This window comes from Oxyura jamaicensis, chromosome 26 (genome assembly GCF_011077185.1).
Source record: "Oxyura jamaicensis isolate SHBP4307 breed ruddy duck chromosome 26, BPBGC_Ojam_1.0, whole genome shotgun sequence".
Lineage (NCBI taxonomy): Eukaryota > Metazoa > Chordata > Aves > Anseriformes > Anatidae > Oxyura > Oxyura jamaicensis.
The window spans coordinates 393216-419735 of NC_048918.1; the positions used below are offsets into that span (position 1 = coordinate 393216).

The 26520-nt window shown below is 55.6% G+C and overlaps 1 protein-coding gene across 5 annotated transcripts; it reads right to left on the reverse strand.

Annotated features, from left to right (window-relative positions):
* Positions 1-24682, reverse strand: KCNC4 (potassium voltage-gated channel subfamily C member 4). 5 transcript variants are annotated; one of them, XM_035347176.1, is made up of 5 exons: positions 23602-23748; positions 21681-22427; positions 14130-15066; positions 12898-13083; positions 6941-7622 (listed from the first exon to the last, which is right to left on the reverse strand). In XM_035347176.1, the coding sequence occupies exons 2-5, from the start codon at positions 22329-22331 to the stop codon at positions 7486-7488; spliced, it is 1911 nt and encodes a 636-aa protein (XP_035203067.1). In that variant the 5' UTR covers positions 22332-22427; positions 23602-23748; the 3' UTR covers positions 6941-7485. The 5 variants fall into 5 exon arrangements, with proteins under 5 accessions (XP_035203069.1, XP_035203067.1, XP_035203068.1 ...); XM_035347177.1 differs by lacking the exon at positions 23602-23748 and adding an exon at positions 24369-24682 and having other exon boundaries at positions 7486-7622; XM_035347179.1 differs by having other exon boundaries at positions 7486-7622; positions 23411-23707.
* Positions 24683-26520: the final 1838 nt, after the last annotated feature.

Here is a 26520-nt window from a genome sequence, read left to right on the forward strand (position 1 = left end):
TACGGGAGCTGACTCAGCTCGTGGATGTCTTTATTAGAACTCTACTACGGCTGGACAGGTAGAGGCATGCGTACAGGACAAAGGAAATGGGAGTAGTATTGCCTTGATCACAGAGATATGTAACAGCATTAGAAAGACACTGACCCTTCCAGGCCAGCCGGGCTCACCCCACCGTGGCACCCGCATCTGGCACTGCTATTGCTTCCTGGCCCTGTCCCCGTGCCCCAGCCAACCCCGTCTGCCCCCTTCTGCCTGGGGCACATCCACCAGGGGGGCGATGGTGCAGCAACCCCCTCGTGGCACCTGAAATCATGGAGAGCCCCTAGTTTGACGACGGAGATGGTCAGAGCATGGATGGAGCCACGGGCGGGAGCGAGGGGCGAGCAGCTGACGAGGCTCCGTGGCGGAGGCTGGGCTCCGGCCGGGTCTCTCCAGCAGGACAGCAGCGGCCAGGGGATGCATCCGAAAGCACGGGCGAGAGGAGGGGACAGTGTGTGCAGAGGGGCTGGTAGCAGGCAGGGGAGCAGGGCAGCCCCCAGTCCCCCGACCTCCCCTCCTGGCCCTGCTGCCCCTCTCTGGCAGGGAACCCGGCTGCCAAGCCCCCCAGACACAGAGGGGGCAGCCAGAGCTTCGGGTTGCTGCACTGGGCAGGCAAAGCTCACTGGAGGGAGCATCCCTTGGCCTCAGGGAGAGCACCCCTGGGGGAACGTACCCCTGAGCCTTGGGCAGAGCATCCCTCGGCACTGGTGAGAGCATCTCCCTTGGGCAGAGCATACCTTGGTCTTGGGCAGAGCATCCCTAGTGGGATGCATCACTTAGCCTTAGGAAGAGCATCCCTTGGCCTCAGGGAGAGCATCCCTTTGGGAAAACATCCCTTAGCCTCAGGAAACGCATCCCTCGGGGTTCACGTCCCACTGCCTCAGGGAAAGCATCCTTTGGGGTGCACGTCCCTCTGCCTTGGGGAGAGCATCCCTCGGGGAGAGCATCCCTCGGGGCACACATCCCTCGCCGGGGTGCTGCCTGCATCCAGCCGGGGCTCAGGAGAAGGTGACCACCTCACCCTGGGGGTAACTGGAAGAGAGGACATCTTGGCAGGTGTCTGAAATCAAAGACAGAGGTATTAAACACACCATTAGAGATTGCTTTCATCAGCTATTTGTGGAGAAAGAGAAAGCGAGGGAGAGAGAGACCAAGCTTCATGGGGACCAACACTTTGTAGGGTGCAGAAAACAGAGGAGCTGCAAAGTGAAACAATCTTCTCTGGAGGGAAAAAGGGCTGCTATTCTATCAGTCAAGTAGGCAAAACTGCTAAAAATGCCTCTGAATAGACCTAGAGCACCCCCCCCCTCCCCCCCCCCAAAGGTGGAGACATTTCCCATGTCTCCTTGGATTCTCCTCATTTTTCTTTCTTGGGAGAAACCAGAACCAGAGTTGAGGCAACTTTGAAAGTAAAAATGAAGAACAGAGGAAAGAAGTCGTTTCACTGCAAGAAAGCTGCCTGTGACCAAAAGTTTCCAATCCAACCCCAAGACAGATGTCCCAAAGCCAAGCCTACTGCATTAATATCTCACAGTGTTTTTTCTTCTCTCTCTCTCTCTCCCTCCCTCTCTCTCTCTCTCATTTGTTATCATTGAATTAATTAACATTGATTGGAACTCTGAGTCACAACACTGCCTCTACCAATGTGCCAGGTTTCCAGGCGAGGGGCTGTCAGACAGGGAGACAGCTCCTGATCCACCTGATAAGCCATGGAGCTGCCCTTTCCAGCCAGCAGTTTTGCTGCAAAACCCAATGCTGAGCTCCAATGGCTGGTTTCACCCTGGCTTCCCCTCCACAGCTCCAAAATCAGCTTGGTTTCCCCAAAAGAAAGGTTTTATCCTCTGTCAAGCATCACTGCTGTGGAATGGGCTCTCCCTGCCCACTGCAGAGACTGGACATTCACTCCCCACACACAATCTTTGCAAGCCCCCAGACAGCCACTTCCCAGCAAAACCCCTGGGATTACAGTCCCTAAAACCCATGGTAGTTTGTCCCCCAATGATGAACCAGTTTGGGGGACCCAGATTCATCTCCATTAAGTAATTTGGGGTGGATTCTGATACACCCTGGGAAAAGACAGCACTGGCCATGCACAAAGCAGCTGCTGAAATATATTGCTGCTCCTGGTTCAATCACTCCTGCAAACAGCTAAAAGCTCACTGCAGGTCTCGTGGTTGGCCAGAAACATTCCCCGTCAGGTCTATTGATTTACCAGGGACACGACTCGGCTTTTAACTTCCATCTCCTCCTCCCTGTTCAAAGCCATTTTGTGTGCTAGCTTGAGACCTGCTGCCCACATCCCCCAGGGACCTGCCTTGGAAAGCAGCTTCCCAGCCTCAGAGAAATTAGCACGACTAAAAATAAATAACAACAGCAGAGAATTTTGTTTAATCTCTATCCCCAGACAAAGCCACCACGAGAAATCTGCCCTCCTATATTGGCTCATCATTCCCAGCTCGATTACGCACCACCAGCAGGTTTCCAGTCCTTCACCCTCACAGCCAACCATGAACCGGCCCTTCTGCAGCTCAGACCCGGCACAGCCTAGACCCCGAATCCCCCAGGTCTGCTGGCGGTGCTGCCAAGGCCACCCCTCAGAAATTTCCAGGGACAGAGACTCTCCCCCTATAAGCATCTCCCCAAACAGCCCCAAGCACTGCCTCCACTGGCTGCCAGCCTCTGGCTGCTCCGGTGCAGCATTTGGGTAGGTTCTACACTAAAACTGTTTGGTCTGATGGTGGATTTCCTTTTTTTTGTTTGTTTTTCCTCCTTCCCATTGTAAGATCCATTTGAATACAAAAGGCCGAGGTGGTGCTGAACAAGAAATCTCTAAAAGCCAAGGCACTGCCGCAGTACTGGGCGCTGCCTGGTCCCACGGAGGAGCTGGTGCGGTCACTGGTGCGGTCACTGGTGCGGTCACTGGTGCGGTAACTGGGGCAACGGGCAGCGCTGGGACAGCTCCGCTTGGGTCCCTGACTGCCTTTGAAGGCTCCTGCACCCAACCCGAGACCTTTGCAGGTCTCTCTTCTTTTTGCCACTGCAATGGGGGGGATTTGCAGAGTGGGCAGAGGACCCCGGTCCCCATGAAGTTGGCATGAAACACCTCCCAGCGAACATCTGCCCCTCCTGCCACGCAGTGCCCATCTCCACCAGCCACAAAAAGCCGGGGCTTTCATGAAGATGGAGCAAAAGCCTGCGGCCACCCTGCTGCAAGGGGCAGAGAGGTGCTGCCTAATGGGGCTGTTCTTCTGCAAAGCCACCTCGGACATCATCCACGCAATCAGGACAGCCCCGAGAACGTCCCCGTGGGGTCATCACTGAGCGCTGCCACTGCCTGAAGAAGCGCCCGAGCTCTCAGGTGAGCCTGGCACTGATCTGAGCCTCCCCACTGGGGCAGGACTGTGGCCATCGCCTGCTGGCAGGGACCAGAAGCCACCACTTTCTTCTAACAAGAATCTATCGCCTGAGCGGAGGTAACGAAGTAACAGACTGGGAGCTTGGAGGCTCCTATTTTTAAGCTCAGCTACATCTTATTTTGCATCTGCCTCTGCTCTCTACATTCCTCGTCAGCATGGGCAAGGAATAGGGTTGCCTTTTTTTAATTTTATTGTCATCAAATAAGCACTAAGGATTTTTCCTGGCAGTGCTGGGGAAGTCAGAAACAGGCTGCTTCTGGGTAGAGCAATTACTCTCCTGACTTCTTAACCTCCTGCCCAGCTGACAGAGAGGCCTTTCTATTTTCTCAGCTCTTTCAGGCATCTCCTGAGAAACAGAGCGGTTGTTGCAACAATAACAATTAATACTTTGCACGCAACCCGGGCTCTCACCGCAGCCTCTGTGCAGCACAGAACGGTGATGGGGGGCCTCAGGCAAAAGAGAGGAGGAGCAGGAGGCAGCTCTTGGTGAATTGCCCCAAAGCTCCCTGGCTCCAAAGAATGAGCTGCTTTTGCCCCTTTCACAGCTGCTTTGCTGGTCTCAGCAGACAGACATGCACATGGATACAGGACAGATGGATGCAAGGACTCCAAATAACAGCCCGGAGATATGCAGGGAGGAAGAGGCATCTCTGATCCCATCCTCAGTACTGAGCATCACCTGCACCTGCAATGGGGAGAGGAGCACGGGGCACAAAAGCTCTCCCTGGTGCCATGCCCTACACAGGCGAGAGCCCCGTGCACGTGGTGCCCACGGCAGGGGCTTGCAGTGCTTCACACCGAGCCGGGTGCTCGTGCTCAGCGTCCTGCTGGGACGGGGACAGCAGCTCTGACGGGAGCAAACATCACATCCCAGCACCAGCCACATCCTCAAATCATGCCAAAGCTCTGCCTTCTGGGCCAGGAGGGCAGCAGCAAGCTCAATCACTGCACACTGGTTTATTTTTTAAATGCTGTTTTAGGACTTGGGCAGAGGCAGCTGTACTCCTATTGATTTATTCAGTTCGTCAAGAATAAATCAAACAACCTTGCTTTCTCCCAGTGCGTTTTGCCTTAGCTGGAACGTGCACTCTTCTCCAGATCCCTAAACATAGATAAGTGGCTGGGAGGATATTCGGGGGAAGTATCGTATTCGCTTGCTCTATTCTTATCCTATTCTCCAGGCAGCCAATTTTGGCCGCTGTTTGAGATAAGACTCTGGGCTACAGAGAGGTTTAGTATGCTCTCCTGAGCTGCTACAGCTCCTCTTACATTGTCAGAGCAATTAACCCCTGCTAACTCACCCCCCAAGCCCACTGAAACCCCTCCTAAAAATAACATTTCTTTTTCCCCCTCCTGCATCCTCCAAATCACTTATTCAGAGGAAGGCAGGGGGAAGAGAGCGAAGATGCGGTGGGTTTTTCAACAGTTTGGTGCCTCCCACAGAAATGCCTCTGTCTCCCATTCGGGGCTCTGTTGTTTTAGAGGAGCTTTTGCACATTAGTCATGCTTTCCACTGAGTTGCATAACGCCAAATCTAAAAATTACAAAGCACAGCTCCATGTCAGCTCTAATACGAAACCAGGGAGAAATCTCGTGGTCCACTGAGGGTTTTCCACACTGGACCTGTGGCTGTACCTGGTGCGGGGTTAATGCCCTGCTTGCAAGTGCCTCCAAACCCAAAGCTTTTCTGCATGATGCAGGGCTGGTTTCTGGGGCCTGGCTCATCTCCAAAGCCAGCATGTGACCTTGGGTCTTACCCATTTATCATTTATGATTCAGAGACCGGGGAAAGCATGGAGGGTCACCTTCTGTCTCACACGGACTCAGGAAATTTCAGCTCCTCCTGCTCCAAGTGCAGGAGCCCACTCCAAGGGGAGGATGCAGCATCTCACATGCCTTTTGCGTGACTCACAAACCTGTGGAGTTACCCAAATTGTTGGGTGCATGAATGCACTTTAATTATAGGAATTCAATGAGTGCAGCTACACAAACCATACACGACGAGCCCATGCGCTGCCGGTGAGAGGTGGCTCATCACAGGGGGAACCCTGAGGGACACGCTGGGGTGGACAGCAGCGGATGGCGTTCACCCTTAAACTCCAGCACCAGTTCTGTTTGCTGCCCAGTCCTGCCTTCAGGCTCCCGGGGGGGGGGGGGGGCGGGCTCAGCACTGAGCTGAGCTTTTCCCCCTCTTTTCTTCTTCCCTCCTTTGAAACTCCCTAATCTGCTGACGAGGCTGGGGCAGGAGAAGGCAGGGAGGAAGAAGGAAAGCAAAATGAAAGGTGAGGCTTTCTTGTCAGCTGCACAGGGGTCTGCTTTCTTCCCAAATGAAGGGGGATGTGGTGACTGGCTCCTCCTGTCAGCTCATTCAACTTGATGGAAAGGAAAATAAACCGGGAGAGGCACTTAGGTTTCTCCCTGTGCAGCATCTCTTACACTGTGGTGGCAACAAGAGTTACTGCAGGATGCTCTCATTGTTAGCCTCTTCTCTACACAGAGGGAAACTGAGGCACGGGGAGCCCAGGAAGGAGCAGAAACATCCTGGCTGCAGCATTTGCCAAAATTCCTTAGGAAGCAGCCTTGCACCACAGGGATCCTCACTCTGCATCATCCGATGAGCACTGCCTTGGCTGTGATGAAGGAAACGGGCTTGATCCATGTGGTTTTTTTTGTTGTTGTTTGATGGGTTTTAAACATAGCCAAGGCTAAACTTTGGTCCCTATCCTCTGGCTGAAAGCCCCCAGGCTCCAGTTACCCCAAGCTGGACTTGCTCAGAGTAAGGAAAAAGGATGAGGGTGTGCTGGGATGAGGGCCGGAGCCAGGGCTGCCGGCACGGAACTGCTCTGTTCCCACCCACCCAGGACCCAGCCACCTTTGAGGAGGCAGAGCCAGAGCAGCCAAGCAAGAAACAAGCCAAAATTCAGGGGACTGCAGGTTTTGTTCTCAGGAGGACACCCGAGATCATTCAAAACCCTGAAAATCGATTTACGAGCAAAAAAAACAGCAGTGCGCAACAAGGATTCAGACATCACCCTCCCAGGACGGGGGAGGACCCAGGTCACATCCAGCTCCCATCCCATCGGACGTGGGATTGCTCTGCCCCACCACCCTGGACCAATCTCAGAAGACTTCTCCCATCCATTCGGGCCTCATTTTGTCTCAACTCTTCGATTTCCCCACTGCTCAACAGCAGCAGCTTTCCCAGCTGCTCCGACGGACGCACATCTCCCTCCCCGTCATCTCCCAGCTCTTTATGGAACACCCACCGACATAATTTACTGATGCTTTATCCCAGCCTCCACATGCCCCCATCCCAGGGCCTTGCACCCTCCCACCTTGATAGGGCCTCAGGGCTGGTATTTAGGGCTGCAAAACTACGGGGTACTGGCCTGGGACCATCCCCAAGGTGAGACAGAGAAGCAGACACAAGCAGGGAAGCAGAGAGTGTGATTTAGGCAGAGAAAAGCACAAAACGAGAGGGGAACTGCTGCTGGGCAGGGAATAGAGATTTATTCATCTGTTGCCTCCAGAAATTCAAGGCTGATTTAAAAGAAAACCTAAAATGATATGAACTCAGCCATTTTCCACCACAATGACATATAATTTTATGTCAACATGTCCCTCTTGTGTTCTCAGCCTCCTTTGCCCAAGTGCAAACAGCCCATGGGAAGGAGGGCTTGACACCGAAGGGGATCGCATGCCCTTAGCCCAATTTATTTAGGATGAATAAAGTTTCCAGGGGAAGAAAACCACTGAGCAACCCTCCCACCCCCCCGGGAGCTGTCCCAAACACACGGACACGAGACGACGAGGTCAATGGAGACATGACATGTCCTGCAAACGGGCAGGGGGAGCACAGCTGCGGCGCTCGGCTGGAGGTCAGAGCCCACTTCTCAGCGATGGGGACGTCCCAGCTCGGGTCTCCTCTGGGCACGGGCACTGCTGGGGACATGGCGTCACGGGGTGGGGGGGGGACAGAGCGACACAGGGAGCACGTGGCTGACACAACAAAGCAGGATCCAGGCGGCGTTTAGAGGATGGAGGGGACAGGAGAGCAGGGGCGCCGCAGAGGACAGGGAGAGCTGTAGCGCGACGCAAGGGGAGCCAACCCCACCGTGGATCCTGCCACACCATCTATGCTGCTTAGGCTCCGGGATTTTCCATAGCCTTTGTGAAGAAAACGGACAGAGGTGAGGTTAGAGCTGGGGAGGGAGGAGCGCAGAGCGCCAGGGGAGGCATCACCCAGCCCCTCACCTGACTTCAACCCCCGAAGGAATCCAAAAAGGGCAGTGCTGGGCCTTTGAGTGCAGCCAGTCTCTGCAGATCCTAACAGGCTTCAGAGCCCCCCTCCCTTCCCCTTGGCTCCCTGCACAGTCAAGGGGGTCTGGCCAGATCCAGGACTGGAGAGTATGCACCCCACTCAGCTCAGGGCTTCCCTGCCAGAAACGCAGCCCGAGGGGCCCTGCCGCCCCCCGGCCCCTTCCCCCCCACCCCCACCCCATGGCCACCCCGGTTTTCAAGGCAGGAGCTACCCCAGAGCGAGGTCAGGAGGGATCCTTGCTCCTGGACCAGTGGCCAAACATCCACCAGCACCGATGTCAGGGCAACAAGTAATCCCAATGCTGGTCCTGGGGGGGTTCAAGCTTTGTTTCCCAGATTTCTCTGAATGAGGCATGAGTCTGGGGATTTTGTGGGCTGAAGCAAACAGGGAAACAGCAGAATTCAAACAAATGTGAGATTTGGAAGGAGTTATTCCCCCGGCTCTGGTTTTTAAGCCTGCTGTAGCAGCAAGCTGCTGCTGACACCTTTCTGTATGCAGAGGAGCAGGTAGAAATGCTTGAGATTTTCCATGAGAAATTGCTCTGAAGAGCAAGTATTTCTGTTTCTTTAAGCATGGTAACCCTTCACACTCCCCCCAAAAGCCAGAAATTGCTCAAGCTTATATTGAAAAGCAACAGCCAGAACAAATGTTCTTCCAGGTCAAAAGTCACTTTTCTTTAGGAAAGAAACCTCGGGGGCTTTCACACCTGATGCTATCCCCTTTTATACTTCCCCAGCCTTCCCCCAACCACAGCAGCCAGCACAGGAGCTTTCTACTCCTTCCCATCAGGCAGCCCCCCCGTGCCCCAGCGGCAGGGAAGAGGCAGGGGACAAGGGCCCTGCCTAAACCTGCTGTTGACTCCTGCAAAGCTTTTGTAGTTCCTGCAATGGAAGCAGGAGCAGCCTCCAAGCAGAAGAGCAATTTCCTTATTTACGTTTTGGCATGAAGCCACTGGTCTGAATCCACGCAGCACGCCAGCGGGAAAGCGAGCACAGCCCTGGGCTGGGGGGAGCCCCGTGACAAGCAAGGGATGTTTCCCACCTACAGCAAGCAGGCAATGCAGAGCCCGCTTGCCCCAAAACACCTCCCTAACCACAGCCCTCATCCTTCAGCAAACCTTGCTCATCCTTCAGCAAACCTTGCTCTTCTCCCTGAAGTGCTGAGGCTCTCTGAGCTGCTCACGCATTTCTCTGCCTGCTTTCTATCCTGAGAAACGCCCCTGGGAAGTGATCGTGCCTGGCTGCAGCCAGTCCCCAAAAGCTCGGGGTAAGTGATGGGTGTACCACCCCAACAACAGAGGCAGAGAGGCCTTACAGGGCTGGGGCTTACTGGCCACTGCCCTGTCAATGCAAGACCCCACTGATGTGGCTCTGCACTTTCTAGGGATGTTGTTTGCCCTCTTGATCAGATTATCGATTAAAAAAAAAAAAAAAGTAAAAAAAAAAAAGTGAGAGGGTGTACAGAACCAGGGCCAAAATCATGCTGCCAGTTTTGATTAAGTCTTAAGCATCACAGTTTGGGGCCACACCTCATAAAGATGCTTGATTGCTCCAGGGCCTCCCTGAAACATGATTCCAAGGGCAAACCTGCCCCGAGCCCAACACTTCATTTTCCCCATCAGTTTTATTCCCAACACCCAGAGCCATACACAAGCACCTGAGAACAAGCTCAGGATGACGTCCCTCAACCCTGAAGGCTGTCATGGCTTTCCACCAAGCTCCAGGCCAGGTGCCACTAAGAAGTCAAGCTGCAAAGCGCCGAAGGGCCATACTCTGCTAATTGCCACCGGTGCAGTTCGTTAGCAGAGCTGGTATCCCAGCAACTCGCATAGGTGCTAATGGAGGTCACCAGGACTGCTTTAAAAACAGGTTTGTTGCCAAGGAGCTGTGTGGAGGCATCTCACAAACTGTGGCAGGGCAGCCTGTGTGCCGGGGCTGGCAATGCTGCGCTCCCCGTTTTGCAAACACTTGCGGCGCACGAGCACACGTGCACACTCGCACATGCTTTGAGCCAGCAGCAGATGGGGATGGGGTAATGCAAGCGGGCGGCATTGCCCAGAAACGTGTGTGTTTATAACGGCGGCCTGGCACTCGCCTGCTGGTTGCACACACTTGCACGCATGTCCCCATGCAAATGTGGGTTTGTCCCTGCTCCTTCCCAGCAAAGCATCACTGGCAGATGCTCACATGAGCATTCCTGCACTCGATCCCGCACCGTGCCATCCACATGCTGGTCACGACTCTGCACTAATAGCAAGCAACAGAGTAAAATCAGCTGCATGATGCACTGGGCTCTGGCAGCCAAGCTAAAGAACTGCTGCTTTACAATGCTGGGTGCTGTTGAAGGGAGGTGCTGGAAGACCTGACTGGCCAGAAGGGTACATCCCCTTCCCTCCATTTAACCCCACTGCATTTGGAGGAACTGTTGAGCAGGCTCTGACTGCTGGAGGGAGATAAGGGGTGTGAAGCAGACCCCAGCAGCAGGGGAGCAAGGTGACACCACTATGAGCAGCAATGGACAAGAGACACATGCCATGGTGCAGGTGCCATGCTGCAGTACAGCCCAGTCCTCTCCAGGGCCCATGTCCAAGGGGTAGTGGGCAGGGGTAGCTCTTCTCCTCAAGCTGCCCCAGAGAAACCAACCACTGGCATCAGGCTCAAACCATGATGGATGCCAAGATCTGCAGCATATTCCTGAAGCAGCCCCATCTCCTGATTTCCACAGCTTGTACAGACATCGGTACCTGTCCCAGGATCTGACAGATGGCCATCAGCAAATCGGGCTCAGAACCAAACTCATCTCAATTTGCAGAGCTGCCAAGATCCCAGTACCAGAACAAACAGCCTCAGCAGGAGATAAATCAGGACTGAGGGAAGAGGCGCCTCTGCGGCTCCCAGCACCTTTGGGCAGGAGCACAGGAGGATGCTCTGTCCCTCTGGCCATCGCTGCCCACCCCTAACCCTGATGACACCAGAGCATTTCACCAGCGAAGACATCAGGTTGGACCTCCTGGGGCAGTGTCCCACCTATCCATCCCCAACAGCACAAGCAGGATGCAGATATCGAGGTTTTCTCTTCCCAAAAGGTCTTGCACATTGCTTGGGCTCCTCTAAACACCAGAGCTACCTGTCCTCCCCTACCTTGCTGAAACTATCTGGTGAGTGAGCTGTGTACACACCTGTTCTTAACGGTATGTAGCACTCTGATGTTTGCAGGAAGGACACCAGAACAAGCCAGGAAAGATCACTACAGTGCCTGTTTGAATATCTGTAGATGCCACCATGCATGGAAAAAAAAATAAAAAATCTGGCCTTCTGCAACCCAGTAATGTTACTTGGGAGCCCAGCAAGAGCAGCACTGGATCCTCAGCAGTTAGATCTCCTGTAGTTCCCTTGGTTTCAGGGGGACGAAGATAAAACACTTCAGCTGAAGAATTGCCTGACTCGAGCATCTTGTAAAGACCAGCATGGGCTGCCATTCTTCTCTCCCAGCCCTTCCAGCTTGGTGTCCTTCCCAGGTCTAAGGCAGGACTAGAGCCCCCTCACTCTGCTCAGCAGCCATTAAAAGAAAAGACCAACTTGACAGAAAATGGTACTTCCAGGAAACACAAGTATTTCAAGCAAATATCTGTTTAATACTCTTCGGTCCAAAGATGAACAATGCTTTTTTTTTTTTTTTTTTTTTTTTTTTTTTCCCTCCTCTTTTTAAGGGAAAAGGCTGAGCAGGAACACCAAAGGGAATCATTGATTTCCCAGGACAACACAACCAATTTGATTCTGCTCATGTAATTACTGTGATTGCCCCCAGATGCCTACCCTCAACTCCAGGACTGCAAGAGAGCCTGGCCCAGGAAAGCCTGGGTCAAGCCGGGCTGCCTCACACGTCAGAGCAGGTGACTCCCGTGTAAAAGACGCCGGGGCCATGAGATGGATCAGAGCACCTAGGTTAGAGGTCACAAACCCAAAACCAAGATCCTTTCTACATCCTAAACCCATCCAGTCTTCACCATCCCAAGCAACACTAAAGCAGCAAACCCTGGAGGGTCTCTAAAGCACCAGCATCTGGAGCCAAGAGGCCCCAGAGCACAGCTCAGAGATACAGGGCATCACCTTTTCTCCTGCCTGGTCCCAGGTCACACACGCTGATCCCAGTAGCTAGGACTAGTTACTGGGAGTAACTGGGATTAGGTGGTGCCAAGGAGGCAGAAGTAGGTCAGACCTGCAGCTGCATCTTCCCACGCCACCTTAGATGTACAAATGAGCAAGAAAACTGCAGAACTGAAGAACTGAGCTTTGTCCTAAGAGTTAACCTAGCAAATGAGGGTGCAGACATTCTGCAGCTCAAGGTGGGCAGTGGGTGCATCCTCCTGGGGGCTGGGGTGCTGGGAGGGGGTCTCCAAAGGCTGGAGGGCAGTGCAAAGGCTCCCAGCTGAAGAAGACAGTCATTTTGTCACAAGTAGAAGAGTTTTGTGTTTTCCTGACTGGTCTCCCCCACAGTTTCCCATAGAAAACCTCAACACTTCACAAAGCTCACTTTCCAAGCCCGGAGGAGACAGCCTTTCTGGCAACCTGGTGCTTTTGGCAAGGCAGCAGTTCGCAGACACATCGCGGTTCCCCACGCTCAAACCCACCAAAAGACATCAGAGAGGGAGAGAAAAAGAAAAGCCCGTGGGCTCGTTGCTTACTGAAAACCTTTTGACCTGCCTCAGCCACGATCTCAGGAGAGGCATCCTCCCAACACCACCCTGAGATGGGTGGGTGAGGACCAGGGAGCAGAGTTTGAGAGACGAGAAGAGCCAGAGCACTGGGCAGCAAAGGGACAGGACTGTCCCTGAGGAGGGCAGTGTGACCAGCTTGAGGTCACAGATCCCTGATGGTGGCAGCCAGGGGAGGAGGACTTGGGGGAGGAGAAAACAAAAAGGGTAGAGCTAGCATAGAGAGATGTGGTGGACAGGGATGAAGCAGATGGAAAGGCAGGAAGGCAAGTGGGTTTGGGGGGAACAGAGAACAACAGCCAGCTGGGCAGATGGAGATGAACCACAGTCTTGGACAGATGCAGTAAACCTCCACCACCCTCCTCCATCTGGCCCTCCCCAGCCCATACCTCCAGCACCAGCCGTACCTTTCTGGATGCCTCCATCCGCCGTGCAGGAGAAGTCACCCGTGGCCAGGAGGAAGCACGTGGAGGATTTCTTGTTCTTATCCCGGGTGCTAGAGCGCCGCATGGGCCGCTTCTCCTCGTCAGATGGTGACAGCGGCTGCTCCTCGTCCGACAGCACCACGTTGGCCTCGCCGTTCTGCTTGGAGTCTGCAAGAAGGTGGCAGACACCCATCAGCAGCTGATAAACCCACAGGATGACATGCTCAGGGTGGCCAGAGGGCATTGATTAGACCATGCAGGGGTGCAGAAGACCAGATTGCAGAAGGCTGAGAGCAACTCCCAAAACTTCAGGCATGTCCCAGCTGGATGTGCTAACTAGGGAAGAAGGACCATGCTGAATTTTAATCCCAAGCAGCAAATAGCATCTCTTGCTCCTGCTGAGGATTATATACCCTGCACAAAGCCAAGCAGGGCTGGCCAGGAAGGAACACCCCTGGTCTTTGAAAACCATCCCCACAGCAAAGCAGCCTCCGTGGCAAGCAGAGACACCATGGAGAGGCTCCCTCGATCCCCCAAGCCCAGCCCAAGCAATGCTACCCACCAACAGTTGCCCACAGCTGGGCTCGGAGCTCTCATCCTGACCCAAAGAAAAAAGACTGGAAAAGACTTCAGCTCCGTACATGAGAACAAAGAAAAAATGCACAGAGGCTGATTTTGCTCCTGCCTGAGCAGCATTGGGCTTGCCATCTACTAGAAAATCAATGGGAAGGTGAGGTCAGGCCCCAGGGTATATCTATGGATTTATTCATTTTGGTGAAGCTGGCCCCGATTTACAGTCATGGGAAGTAAAAATAAATAAATAAATAAATAATCTACCCCAAGGACTTTGCCAAACTCAGATGGGAATTGAGCCAATGGTCCAATCTCTGTCAAGCTGAACAAGGCAGGGACACCCTGAATCACACCGAGGGGGCTTAGTGCATTTCTGGAGAGCAGAATATGGTCCTTCCCCTGGGGCCATGCCCACCGCAGGTGGAGGGTCCTGATCTTCAGCATCCTGGTCCACCAACACAGCCCCCAGTACCCAGGCGTCCCAGCCCATTCTGCACCATGAGTTTGTCGCCCCGCGAGCCAGGAGCCACATCCTGCAGTGGGGAAATCCCCAGGGACTCTGGGACACAGGGGAACACAGGCATAGCCCTGGGGGCTCCCAGAGGTCTCCCGCTCCCTCTGCCCTACCTTTGGGGTCTCACCTGACCGTTTCCGCTCAGCCACCCCTTCCTCTACTGCCAAGGGGCAGGTGTCGCTCTGGGTGCTGTTGCGGGGGGAGTTCTCCTCAGATTTGCAGTAGGTAGGGGAGTCCAGTGGGGCCGGACGGGGTATATGCTTTTTCTTCTTCTTTGGCAGCTTCTGCTTGGCCATGGCCAGGGAATAGTACATCCCAAAGTTATTGACAATGACGGGCACAGGCATGGCGATGGTGAGCACCCCAGCCAATGCACAGAGAGCCCCCACCACCATGCCTGACCAGGTCTTGGGGTACATATCGCCATAGCCCAGGGTCGTCATCGTGACCACAGCCCACCAGAACCCAATGGGGATGTTCTTAAAGTGAGTCGGGTCGCTCCCACTGGAGTCGGACGTCTTAGCTCCAATCCGCTCAGCATAGTAGATCATGGTGGCGAAAATCAAGACCCCCAAGGCGAGGAAGATGATGAGGAGCAGGAATTCATTAGTGCTAGCCCGGAGTGTGTGGCCCAGCACCCGGAGGCCCACAAAGTGCCGTGTCAGCTTGAAGATCCTGAGGATCCGGACGAAACGGACCACCCGCAGGAAGCCCAGCACATCCCGGGCAGCTTTGGAGGACAGGCCGCTAAGACCTACCTCCAGGTAGAAGGGCAAGATGGCCACAAAGTCAATGATGTTGAGCAGGTTTTTAATGAAGAGAAGCTTATCTGGACAGCAGATGATGCGAACCAAGAACTCGAGGGTGAACCACAGGACGCAGACCCCTTCGATGTAGGTGAGGATGGGCTCTGTCTCCACCTTATGCGTCAGCAGGATTGTCGTGGTGTTGCCAACCACGAGGGTCTCCGTCACGTTGACATTGATGTTGAAGGCCTCATGTGTCTCCAGGCAGAAGGTTGTGATGGAGACCAGGATGAAGAAGAGCGAAGCAAAAGCAACTACCTGCAAAAGTTAAATCACACGGGCCATTAGCTGAACTTCCTGGGAATATGTAGGAAGATTTGGGTCAACTGGTGGGGGAGAGCAGTAATTTTATGTACCACGATGATGGTAACTGCAGAGCAGGCTGAGGCACACTTCTGGTGTCACCTGTGTTTGGTACATCTCTTTTAATCCCTGCAAGTGAACAGCACCAGCAGGGATGGGAGAAGGCCTCATCTGACAAAAATGAGGCTCCAGACACCCCAGGAGCTGTGCTGCTTGCCATCCACTCAGTCCCTGCTTCCTCAAGACCAAGGATAGAGAATGGGGAGCATTCCCTGGACCTTTCCCATCAGTTGTCAGCAAACCTCAGAGTCTGGGGTCATCGATCCAGGACCTTTCTCCAAGTGCTGTGATACGGATGCAGGAAGGTGTGCTGGGCTCCAGCTGCGGCTGGAGATGTGCTGGAGATGACAAGGATGGGAATGAAGGGAGACCTGCAGCAGCCTGTGTTTGGAGCAAGCCTCCACATGAGCACATGAAAAGGAACACACATGAAAGGCAACTTTCAGAGGACTGATTCAAAGAGCTTTCCCCCACACTCATCCAAAGTCCCCCAGCTGAGATATTCTTGTAAGTCCCTTTCAACCCAGGATATTCTTTAGATTCTATGACTCTAATGGGAGGTCTCGGCGTGGACCAGAGATGTATGTCCTTTTGCCCCCTCAGTACTCCCTGTGGGTCAGTGTTGGGTGTTGTTCTCACAAGCAGCCCCAGGAACTGGGAGGGCAGAACACGGAGAGCAGTTGGCAGAGCTCAGCCCAGCATCATACTTATGCTCAAACCCAGTGACACGCCGGTGGCTCCCATTGCTTCCCTCTCTCCAACATGAGAGACCTTGGTCTCCTCCCCACGTCATGATGCCACTTTGCCTCAGGTGTGAGCTAGGAGGGGCCAGCAGCATGCAGCTGTGTCACAGAAAACACTTTGTTGTCCCCCCCATCGATCCTGCTCAGCCCTCTCCTCCCCAACAGGATGAGCTCATGGTGAGTCCATTCCCCAGAGCATCTGTTTGCAAGAGCCCCTGAAAAAAGCCTCTTGAGCAGAAAAACCTTCCTTCTACCTCCCTCCAGTACAAAAGCACGGTTGCTTTGGTTTCTCAGGAGCAGAACCTTTGCTGCTGACACAGGCTGCCCACGCTGGGCGGGATGCGACCCGCTGCTCGCAGTGCTTCGCGGCTCATTTTGCCATCAGACCAGCCGTCCGGCTGCGTTCAGCAGGCAGCCGCGCCACGAGCCTGCTGGAGACAACAACCCAGGTCCTCGGCTGGAGTGATTCAGCAGTGGAGACAGCCTGAGTCACGCTGGAGAAAAAAGCAGCCCCAGACACTGGCAGTAACGTGAGAGCATCCTCACGGGGTGTCCCCAAGGGCAAGCCAATGTAGGAGAATCATTCCTCCAGAAGTTAGGTGTGAAGTTTAAGCCAGACTCTAATCGAGGGAGAAGTCTCTGGAAGGTGATTCTCCCCCACCCCATGATGGACACCTGCCCAGGGATGGGCTGAGATGCTTCGTACCCCCCAGACCAAAGCATGCTGGACCACACGCTGTGAGGCCTCCCTTGCTGGCCAGCTGCGCCCAACCCTGCACAACTGGGGAAGCAAATCCGACCAAATCAAAGTGGGATCTTAAACTGAGGCCATTTTAACCAGACAAGAGTGTCTACACAGGTGGTGGCATGGCCAAAATAATCTAATTTTCAGCTGGATCCTGAGTAACGTTCTGGAGTTTGCCCATAAGGATAATTTCAAGGACACATAAAGATTAAAAACTTAGGCTCAAAGCAAAGTAGGAAAAAAAATTACCAAGGAAGATAGCAAGACCCTGCTGCCACTCCCCCAAAGGAGCAAACACACAGGCAATGAAACAGCCCTGCTGTGTGAACTGTGGAGGTGAGAGCTGATTTAGCCCCAGGTGCAACAGCATCCTCTAAAAATAGGAGAGTCACGTTCACAGCCAGTGCCAACCACTGTTCCCCCTCCAAAGCTGACAGTGCTGCCCCAGTTTTGCGTCAGCTGAAGATCTGATCTGAGACATCTTACATCAGCTCTAACCTCTGTCTTGCCCCCCAAAACGTCTTTAAAATAACATAAAATCCATGCTTATACCTAGCAGTAACCAAAACAGCACTAAACATCCCACCAAAGAAGTTCTCCAGAACCTGCTGATGATCTGAATGGTGGCTCAACACAGTCTCTACCATTTGGGACGTGTGTTCCCAAAAAACATGACCCTACAGGGTGGCCCTAGCCTGGAATTCCCAATGGATGTGAGGTCAGGTTTAGCTGCAAAGGGAAAAACAAAAAATAGGAGCTACACATGAGCTGAGCCTGGAAGCAGACCAAACACCAGAAGCAGAGCAGCTTCCAATGGGGAGCAGCAGAGTTTTACACTGAGCTGGGATAGCAACTACACCAGGCACTGTATTTTCACTGGCACCTCTGAGACTCGGTTAGATAAAGCAGGCAATGAACCCATGGGCATTGACACTACAAGGAAGAGCAGTTCAAAACATGGGGGGGGGATTTCTAACCACACACTCATGCAGTTGCCAGGTCTGGAGGTGCAGGGATAGAGATGCTGGAAAGAGGGGAAGATGGAAATAGACACAAGCCAACTGAGTCAGGGCCCGAGGGGCTGCTCTGGGGTTGGGGAGGAGAGAACCCTCTGGTTTCTCTGGGGACCAGAGAAAATCAACCCTGAGACTCTTAGTCACTGCTGTCACAAGATCTAGGGAGGGTTTTTATGCACTCAACCTGGGACGTCTCTCCTTCCTGCTGATGCCAAGATTTGGCAAGATGCACCAGACTGGCTGCTCCAAGAACGAGCACCCGCAGGATCTACTGCTCCAAAGCTGCCCCGGGGAGGGCCCAGTGCATCCCCAGGCCAAATGCTGATGGTCGGCACTGACCCTCTGCTTCCGCTCGGAAAAAGAACAGAGAAACTCTGAAATGGGGCAGCAGAAAAAAGTCCCATTTCAGCCACTCCCAAATGGGGTGGCTCATTGCACGCTGCACCTGGAGAGGTGCTCGTGGGTCTCAGAGCATCCTTGTGCCAGGCAGTGACACCAAACCAGTGACACCACAGTCCACCAGTGCACCCAACTAGTGCACCAATAACTGGGGGCACTAGACAGGTTGTTGTCAATTGGGTCGGGTGCACCTCCATGTGCCTCAGTTTCCCCTTCTGCCAAGGCATTTTTCCTAAGCTCTTGCAAAACCACACTGATATCTCAGCATGGAAAATATGACGCAGGAGAGCCTGAGGGCATCACTGCTGGAGCGGCTTGAAGGTGGCCATCCCCACAGCAGTGCCAAGCTGAGCCCTTATCCTAGAGAGGCAAAACAGAAGCAAGCGGGGAGCTCCCAGTGCAGCCTGGTCCCACTCTATCCCACCATTATCTCCCCAGTCAGAGCTCACATCACAGCCCTCCCTGCTGCCTCCGACGCACTCCCGCCGCTTCTGTTTAGCGAATGCCTTTCTGAGAGCAGCCTCAGCGCGCACTGAAAGCAGAAGCAAATAATAACATGAAAAATCTGAATTGAATTATTCTTCTTGGTTGTTTTGTTTGTTTGTTTGCTTGCTTGCTTGCTTGTTTTGCTTTGTTCTGTGTTTTATTTGAAGCATTTCAATGCTGAGAACATCTCTCAGAGGCAATGAGCCCTCGAAGATGGGGAAAGGATCAGGTACCCCTTTTAAAATGAGTAAAGCTCTTGCTGCCCGAACATTTGTGTGTGTGTGTATGTGTTGTTCTTAGGTTAGCTGCAAAAACACCTCCTTGAGAAACCGAACCCCTGCCCTTTGAGCTGCTGGTGGGTGTGAAATGCCTGCAGGATTTCTTACCATTGATGTTTTTTTACACCTCTAAAGGCATCCAGAATTCATTTAGATCCCAAATGCTGCATGTATGCGTGCGTGTGTGGCAGATTTCAAAGCTGGGCGTTACAGGGGGGATGTGCATGGATGGGACTGGATGGCTCTGGAACTGCGTGGGCAGGTGTCTGAGGGTCAGTGGGCAGCACTTTGGGGATGATCTAAGGATTATTTGCGAAAGGAGACACCCATGCAAGATAGTGGCTGGGCTGGAAGCCCAAAGATGTTCCTGGTTATGGGGAACACGTCCCAGGCACATTGGTGTCTATGGACAGGGACTGTCTGCATGTGCAAAGGGGTCATGAGGTGGGTGTTAGCACCTTCATGTGCTCACAGTGTGCGCACACGCTGTACTGAGTCCCCAGAGATGTGCATGGATGAAGAGTCACACCGCCCAAGTCACAGAATCCAAAGGCAGGGACTGGGAGAGTGAAGAGCCACCCACTGTAGGGGAAGATCAGGTGCGAGAGCATCTGAGGAACCTGAAGGTGCACAAGTCCATGGGACCTGATGTCATCTGCAAGTCCCGAGGGAACTGGTGGAATGAATTTGCTAAGCCACTGTCCATAATATCTGAGAAGTCATGGCAGTCCAATGAAGCTCCCAGTGACTGGAAGAGGGAGAATATCACTCACTTTTTAAAAAGGAAAAAAGGGAGACCCAGGGAACTAAGGGAACTACAGGCAGTCAGTCTCACCTCTGTGTCTGGCAAGGTCATGGAGCAGATCCTCCTGGAAACTCTGCTAACACACATGGAAAGTAAGGAGGTGACAGCCAACGTGGCTTCACTAAGGACAGATTGTGCCTGACAAATCTGGTGGCATTCTATGATGGGGTTACAGCACTGGTGGATAGGGGAAGAGCAACTGACATCACTTACCTGGACTTGTGCAAAGCACTTGGCCCTGTCCCCCATAATATCATTGTCTCTGAATTCGAGAAATACGGATTTGATGGCTGGACCACTCAGTGGGTAAGGAACTGGATGGGTGGTCGCACTCAAAGAGTTGCGGTCAACAGCTCGATGTCCAGCTGGAGCCCAGTGATGAACTGTGTTCCTCAGGGGTCAGTACTGGGACCGGTGCTGTTTGGCATCTTCGTCAGTGACATGGACAGTGGGACTGAGCGCACCCTCGGCAAGTTTGCTGATGAGACTGAGCTGCACGGTGTGGTCAACACACTGGAGGGACGGGCTGCCATCCAGAGAGACCTGGACAGGACTGAGAGGTGGGCCTGGGCAAACCTCATGATGTTCAACAAGGCCAAGTGCAAGGGCCTGCACCTGGGTTGGAGCAATCCCAAGCACAAACACAGGCTGGGTGATGAGTGGAAAGAGAACATCCTTTGAAGAGAAGGCCCTGGGGGTACTGGGGGATGAAAAACTGAACATGAGCCAGCAATATGTGGTCACAGCCCAGAAAGCCAACCATACCCTGGGCTGCACCAAAAGCAGCGTGGCCAGCAGGGTGATGGAGGGGACTGTCCCCCTCTGCTCTGCTCTTGTGAGACCCCACCTGGACCCTGCGCTTAGCTCTGGGGTCCCCAGCACAAGAAAGACATGGACCTATTAGAACAAGTCCAGAGGAGGCTCATGAGGATGATCAGAGGCTGAAGCACTTTTGTTATGAAGACAGACTGAGAGAGTTGGGGTTGTTCAGCTTGGAGAAGGGAAGGCTCCAGGGAGACCTTACAGTGGCCGTCCACTAATTATAGAGGGCTACAGGAAAGTTGGGGAGGGATTCTTTGTCAGGGGGTGTAGGGATAGGACAAGGGCTAATGGCTTTAAACTAAAAGAGGGAAGGTTTAGATTGGATAGGAAGAAGTCCTTTACTGTGAGGCTGGTGAGGCACCAGAACAGGTTGCCCTGAGAAGCTGTGGATGCCCCATCCCTGGAAGCCCATGTCGGATGAGGCTTTGAGCAACCTGGTCTAGGACAAAGTGTCCCTGCCCATGGCAGGGGGGGCTGGAACTAGGTGGGCTTTAAGGTCCCTTCCAACCCAAACCATTCTGTGATTATACGATTCTGAGAGGGGTGTGTGAAGGTGTGTTTCTGTATGAGAACCACAGCTGCGAGCCTGTGCTCGATATGCTGATGGGGACCATATGTTGCCTGTGGGCTGCATCGACGTGGTGATGGTGGTGGACATGGGTGCAGGGACAAGGGTGTTGGCAGGGATGGAGGGGGCATCTTTTGGGCCTGAAGAGGGGTATGAGCTCCTTGGGGACAAATGTGAGGATCCCATTTGCTTCAGGACCCAATTTTAGTATTTCCCTACCCGCTCACACACGTGCCAGGGCATAGGCCCTCTCCTGTGTCATTAAACATTGCTTTTGGTGTGTGCACTCATACAAGGAAGAGGAAACTAGACAGTCCTGCCTGTCCTAGAGCATCCTAAAACTCCACCGGGGCTCAGCCCTGCCATAGGCTCTCCCAGAAAATCCCTCACCTCCATGACAGGCCAGAAGGTGCCTGGCAGCACCCAAGGGTGTGAAAGTGGCCCCCAGTCTCAGCCCATGTGCAGTGCTTTGGGAGGGGACAGGGAGATGACAGAAAAGGCTTCCCGTAGGATGGGAGATGGCCAACATGCCCCATGGCAGTAAGGGGACACCCAGTGGAGAATCCATCTCACCCACGGAGATGGGGAGATGAAGGTATCCCCAGCACGGCCCCATCCCCATCCGCCAGCACTTTTCGGGAGCTTACCCTTGCCGCCTTGGATGAATAGGGATCCTCAAAGAGTGCCCACATCCTGGGCTGCCAATTCCGACAGCAGCCACCCCCTCCGGCAGCCCCTGCCGCCCCTGGCAGCCTGTCCTCCATGCCCAGGCGTTGAAGGGCCATCTCCCTACCCCCTTCCTCTTCAGGCTCTTCTCCACCAGCCCCTCCACCGGGTTCGGGACTCTCGAAGATGTCCAGCGCCTCTTCGGCATCGCGGTGTTGGCGGTAGGTCATCCAGCAGCAGGGCTCCACGTCGGTCTCGTCGATGCCCCAGTAGGTCAGCTCCTCCTCGAAGAGGGGCCCGCAGATGTCGGCCGGGCAGTGCAGCTTGCCGGTGCGGTAGTAGTTGAGCACATAGGAGAAGATCCCAGGGTGGCGGTCAAAGAAGAATTCATTGCTTTTACCATCAAAGTCAAAGTTGCTCTGGGCATCGGGGTCGGCGAGCCAGGCCAGACGGGTGCCCGGCAAAGTCCGCAGGGTGCTTTTGTAGGTCTCATGCCGGGTGCCCCCTACATTGATGGTGATCTTGTCCGAGTCTTCCCCTTTGCCCATCTCTTCCTTCAGGCATGTTTTGGAAGGTGGTTTGTTCCCCGACTTGCGTCCACGGTAGGAGGAGACACACACCGAGCTGATCATAGATTTCGGTGGATGGGAGACGCACGCTTCGCGCACCCTTCCTCGGGGCGAGGAGCTGGGGGTCGGCGGAGGCGGACGAGGGGAGCAGAGATGGGACTGGGGAGGGGAAAATGGGGGGCTCAGCCTTCACTCCGGCCTCCGCCAGCCCCAGTGCCGGGCGAGGGGGAGCAGGCTGGAGCCGAGCCGGACACCGCTGGCTGCCGGGGGCCGGCAGGGGAGGCTGCAACCTCCACCCCCTCCAAAACCACCCCCCCGGAATAAAACCGCCCTCCGCCCGCAGGCAGCCCAGCCCCGCCGGGCAGCAACAAGTGGGGAGGGAGGGGGGCGCGGTGGGGGAGCTGCGGGCAGTGTTGGGGGGGCCAGGCCGGGAAGGAGGAGACCGCCAAGGCCGGCGGAGGGGGGGCAGCCCCGGTACCTGCAGCGCCGGCCGCGGGGGAGGGGGGGCCGCCGCCCGCCCCTCCCGCTCCAGCGGCTCCGCGCTCCCTCCGCCCCCCCGGGCCGAGGGGCAGGGGCCCCTCCCCGATTCCCGGTGGAGGCGGCGGGGGGGGAATGGATGCGGCGCCCCCCCCCCCCCCCCCAGGGGGGGCCGCGGCCGGCGCGGGGGGGGGGGGGGGCGGGGGGGGGCGGGGGGGGGGGGTGCTCCCGCGCGGCCGGCCCGGGGGGGCCTGTTGCGCCCCGGAGGCTGCCGCCCGGCTCGGCTCGGCTCGGCCGGGGAGGCGGCAAGGGCAGCTCCGGGGCTCGGCGGGGAAGCGCCGCCGCCCGGGGATTTTATAGGGCTGGGAGCGAGCGGCGGGGTTACAGGAGCCGGCGCCGCCCCGCCGGGGGGCCGGGGACCCCCCCCGCCCCAGCGCCCAGCCCCACGGCCCCCCGCTGCCGCCGGCACCCCCCGCTGCTGCCCTCCTTCCCTCCCTCCCTCCCTCCCTCCCTCCCCGCCACGCTCCATCCCCGCATCCCTCCCTCCATCCTCCCAGCCATCCACCCCCCCATCACACCCATCCGTCCGTCGGTCCGTCCGCCCGTCCCTCCATCCCTTCCGCTCCCCCCTCCATCCCCGCGGCAGACCCCAGCCGCCCGCTCACCTCCCCGCGGGGCGCGCTGCGCAGCGAGGCTCGGGGGGCTCTGTGTCAGTGCGGAGGGAGCCCCGGACACCCCAGCTCCGCTTCGCGCCGGAGGGGAAATGCAGCCCAGAGCTGCCTGCGGATCTGGAGCCAGCTCTTGGCAGAGGCTCGAGCAGATCCCATCCCTCCCTGGCTCGCAATCCCTCGCTCACCGAGAGGTCAGGAGAGACCGACCCCAGGTGCGGATCCGCGGCTGATGGGAGCCCGGCAGCACCAGTCAGCCCCGGCCCTTCCCTCCCACAACCCTCTCCCCGAGCATCCCTCTGCCCTGCTTCGGCTCCCGCATGAAATTTGTCCCTTCCCCGGAGCTGTGCCCATGGGTGCTGGGACTGGGCACAGCGCAGGACGCAGGGCATCACCCACCCCAGCCCCCAGGCCCTTCCCCTAAGGCTCTTCCACCCCCGGGGGCTGGTGAAGCTCAGCTCCTTCTCCTGGGGCTGGGGAGGAGGTGAAGAGGGACAAGCCTGTCACCAAGGCAAAGACCCCAGGGACCCGGTCCTGTCAGTGCTGTTTACTCCAGCACTGGCACTGCTGGTGTTGTGGAGGGGGGGAGGTGGAGGGGGCTGCAGGTGGGTGCTTTGGGGTTATAAGTGGGATCAGGGCCCAACGTAGGCTTGTTACTGGGGGGGGGGGGGGAGGTGAAGGGGGGGGACACGACTGAGCAATGGGTCAGCACCTGGCTAAGGGAGTCCTCGGTGCAGAGTGAGGGGACAGCAAGTGGGGAACACTGCCCCACTCCCGCACCAATCTGCACCGTCCTGGGCTCTGCAGAGGGTCCCCACGGGGTCTTGAGCCCACTCCTCACCCCCTGCCCGGGTTTGTCCCCTCAGTGACATGATCACCCCCCTGCCAGGGGTGCTGGGGCGGACACTCCACCCAAAAGGCATGAGAGACATCAGAGCCGCGCTTAAAATCTTACCACCAAGAAAGCCCTGCTCCAACTGTAGCTGCAACTCCACAGCTTCCAGGGCCGGATCCTGAGCGGGTGGAGGCTGGCACGGCTCCACACCCAAACCACCCGGGGCTGCACCAGCAGGGGAGCACAGAGCCCGAGGGAAAGCCGTGCTGGAAAAATCGAGCCTTGCATCACCGGCCAGGCATCACAGTTCAGCTCCTCATCATCGGTAATGTGAGTTTGGCCAGGAGGAAGGAAAGCTGCGACCTGATGCTAATATTTTATACAGCGACTTTAATCTCAAGAGATCGCCGTGCACCCAAGCACGGCCGCTCCTGGGGCGGGAGGGGGTGGCCAGGCAGACAAATGGGTTGTATCTGGGGAAGGAAAGGATCTTTTAGCCAGCAACACCCGCCCAAATCTGTCTGCTCTCTAAATATGCCTTCAGATTTTTAATGTCCATGAAAAAAAAAAAAAAAAAAAAAAAAAAAAAGAAGGAGAGAGAAAAAATAGCAAGTGCTTGATGAATAAGGGTCTTTTTGGAGAGAGAGGGAGTCACTTCTGCGGGGACCTCCTTCATCACCACTGCAAGGCTGGCAGACAACCTCCGGGTAAGGGATGGATCAGTAAGATCTGGCAGATTTCATGGAGGATCAGCTCCAACCTGAAAAGCCAGAGCCCTTGGGTGGGTCCCAAGGATGAGGTAAGGGGTTCCCAGGTTCCCCCAACTGGTCTCTGCACTGTCACAGGGCCCACAGCCCAGTGAAAGGGGCACATCCCCAGCTTGGCACCCAGAGACTGGCATGACAGCCTGTGGGGTGCTCGGAGGGCTGCATGACCTGCAGGAGAGGACAGGGAGATGCTGGGAACATGTGGCATCTCTGCCCATGGAGGGACAGAGGAGGTAGGGGAACTGCATCTCAGCATAGGGAGACAATCCAGCTTTGGGGTAGAGATGGACAAACCAACCACACCATGTACTTCAAGACTAGGATCCTATTACTAGAAAAACATGTTGCCCCAGGGTCTCAGCCCTCTTCCCTTCATGCTTTTGGTGGGGCAGGCCAGCTTCTGGGCAGGGGGTGGTGGCACCCACAGCACCCCAGGGTGCTGCTACCGCAGAGCAGCTCCCCAGGGTGCGAGCCCACGCAAACTTTCAAGATGCTGTCTCGGAAATGGGTTTTCGCAGAGAACCTACTGCAGGCTGTGAGCAAGGTACGTCTCTGCCGTGCACCGCTGTCGGGGTGAATTTTTCAGCTAAACTTGCTCCTCGCCGGCCGGGCACGGACAGCGGGGCTGCGCTCCCTTGGGAGAGCAGGTAGCGCACCCCGAGTTTGCCTCCCCGTCCCCCCGCCACCTCTGCCTCGGAGGGGACACGGCTCATCCCCAGCCCCAGCCCCAGGCCCGCCCCCGCCTCGTGTCCCCGCGCCGCTGTGACACAAGTGCCACCTGGCGGGGCTGCCGCGCAGGGAAAGCGGGCGGCGAAGGGCGGCTGGGGCCGGCGGCGAATCTGGCTCCATCCGTGGCGTCGCTGATGCAATTTTGCTCCGTCAAAGCAATTTCGGGGCTGGAGGAGGCTGGGGCTGGAGCGGGAGCAGCAGCGGTGCTCCAGTCGCCTTCGTCTGCCGTCTGGATGGCTGCGAGCAGCTCCTGGCCGCGTGCCGTGCCTCGGTTTCCCTGTCTGCAAGAGCCAGGATCACAGCTATGGATTTCTTCCAGCGCCACTCAGAGACCCACGGCGAGACTCTACTCATTCACAGGGGCACCCCTGCACTGTGTCTGTACCCACCCCATGTCCACACTCCAGTCCAGGGATGTTTTGAGGTGGGACACCCAGAAATCACCCCCTGATCCAGTGGCACCATCCTCTGCCTCCTGCCAGGCTCTGTGCCTCACTGTCACAGGGAATCTGTAATAGTTTTTTTTTTTTTTTTTTTTTTTTTTTTTTTTTTTAAAGCACACATGTGGCTCAAATTTACCATGTTTCTCCAGGGCTTTTTTCCAGCCCCATGTGGGCCAGAATCACCCTTTGCAGTTTGTTTTAGGCAGGTTTTGCGTGGAGCCCCCGCATCAGAAGCTGGATGTTTCTGCCCCCATCTCTCCCCAACTCACTTTCAGCCCTGGGACTCCCCAGAGTGAACAAAGCCAAAGCCTGCCCCGCTCTCACCCTCCTGGC

What these genes read in the sequence shown, in the direction of transcription:
- KCNC4 (XM_035347177.1), bottom strand. Translation starts at nt 24,536, where the DNA reads ATGCAAGGCTCGATTTTTCCAGCACGGCTTTCCCTCGGGCTCTGTGCT. An exon ending in GGAGCAGGGCTTTCTTGGTG is followed by an intron (nt 22,428 to 24,368) that starts GTAAGATTTTAA and finishes TCCCCTCCCCAG; the next exon opens with TCCCATCTCTGCTCCCCTCG. An exon ending in GGCTGAGCGGAAACGGTCAG is followed by an intron (nt 13,084 to 14,129) that starts GTGAGACCCCAA and finishes ACCTTCTTGCAG; the next exon opens with ACTCCAAGCAGAACGGCGAG.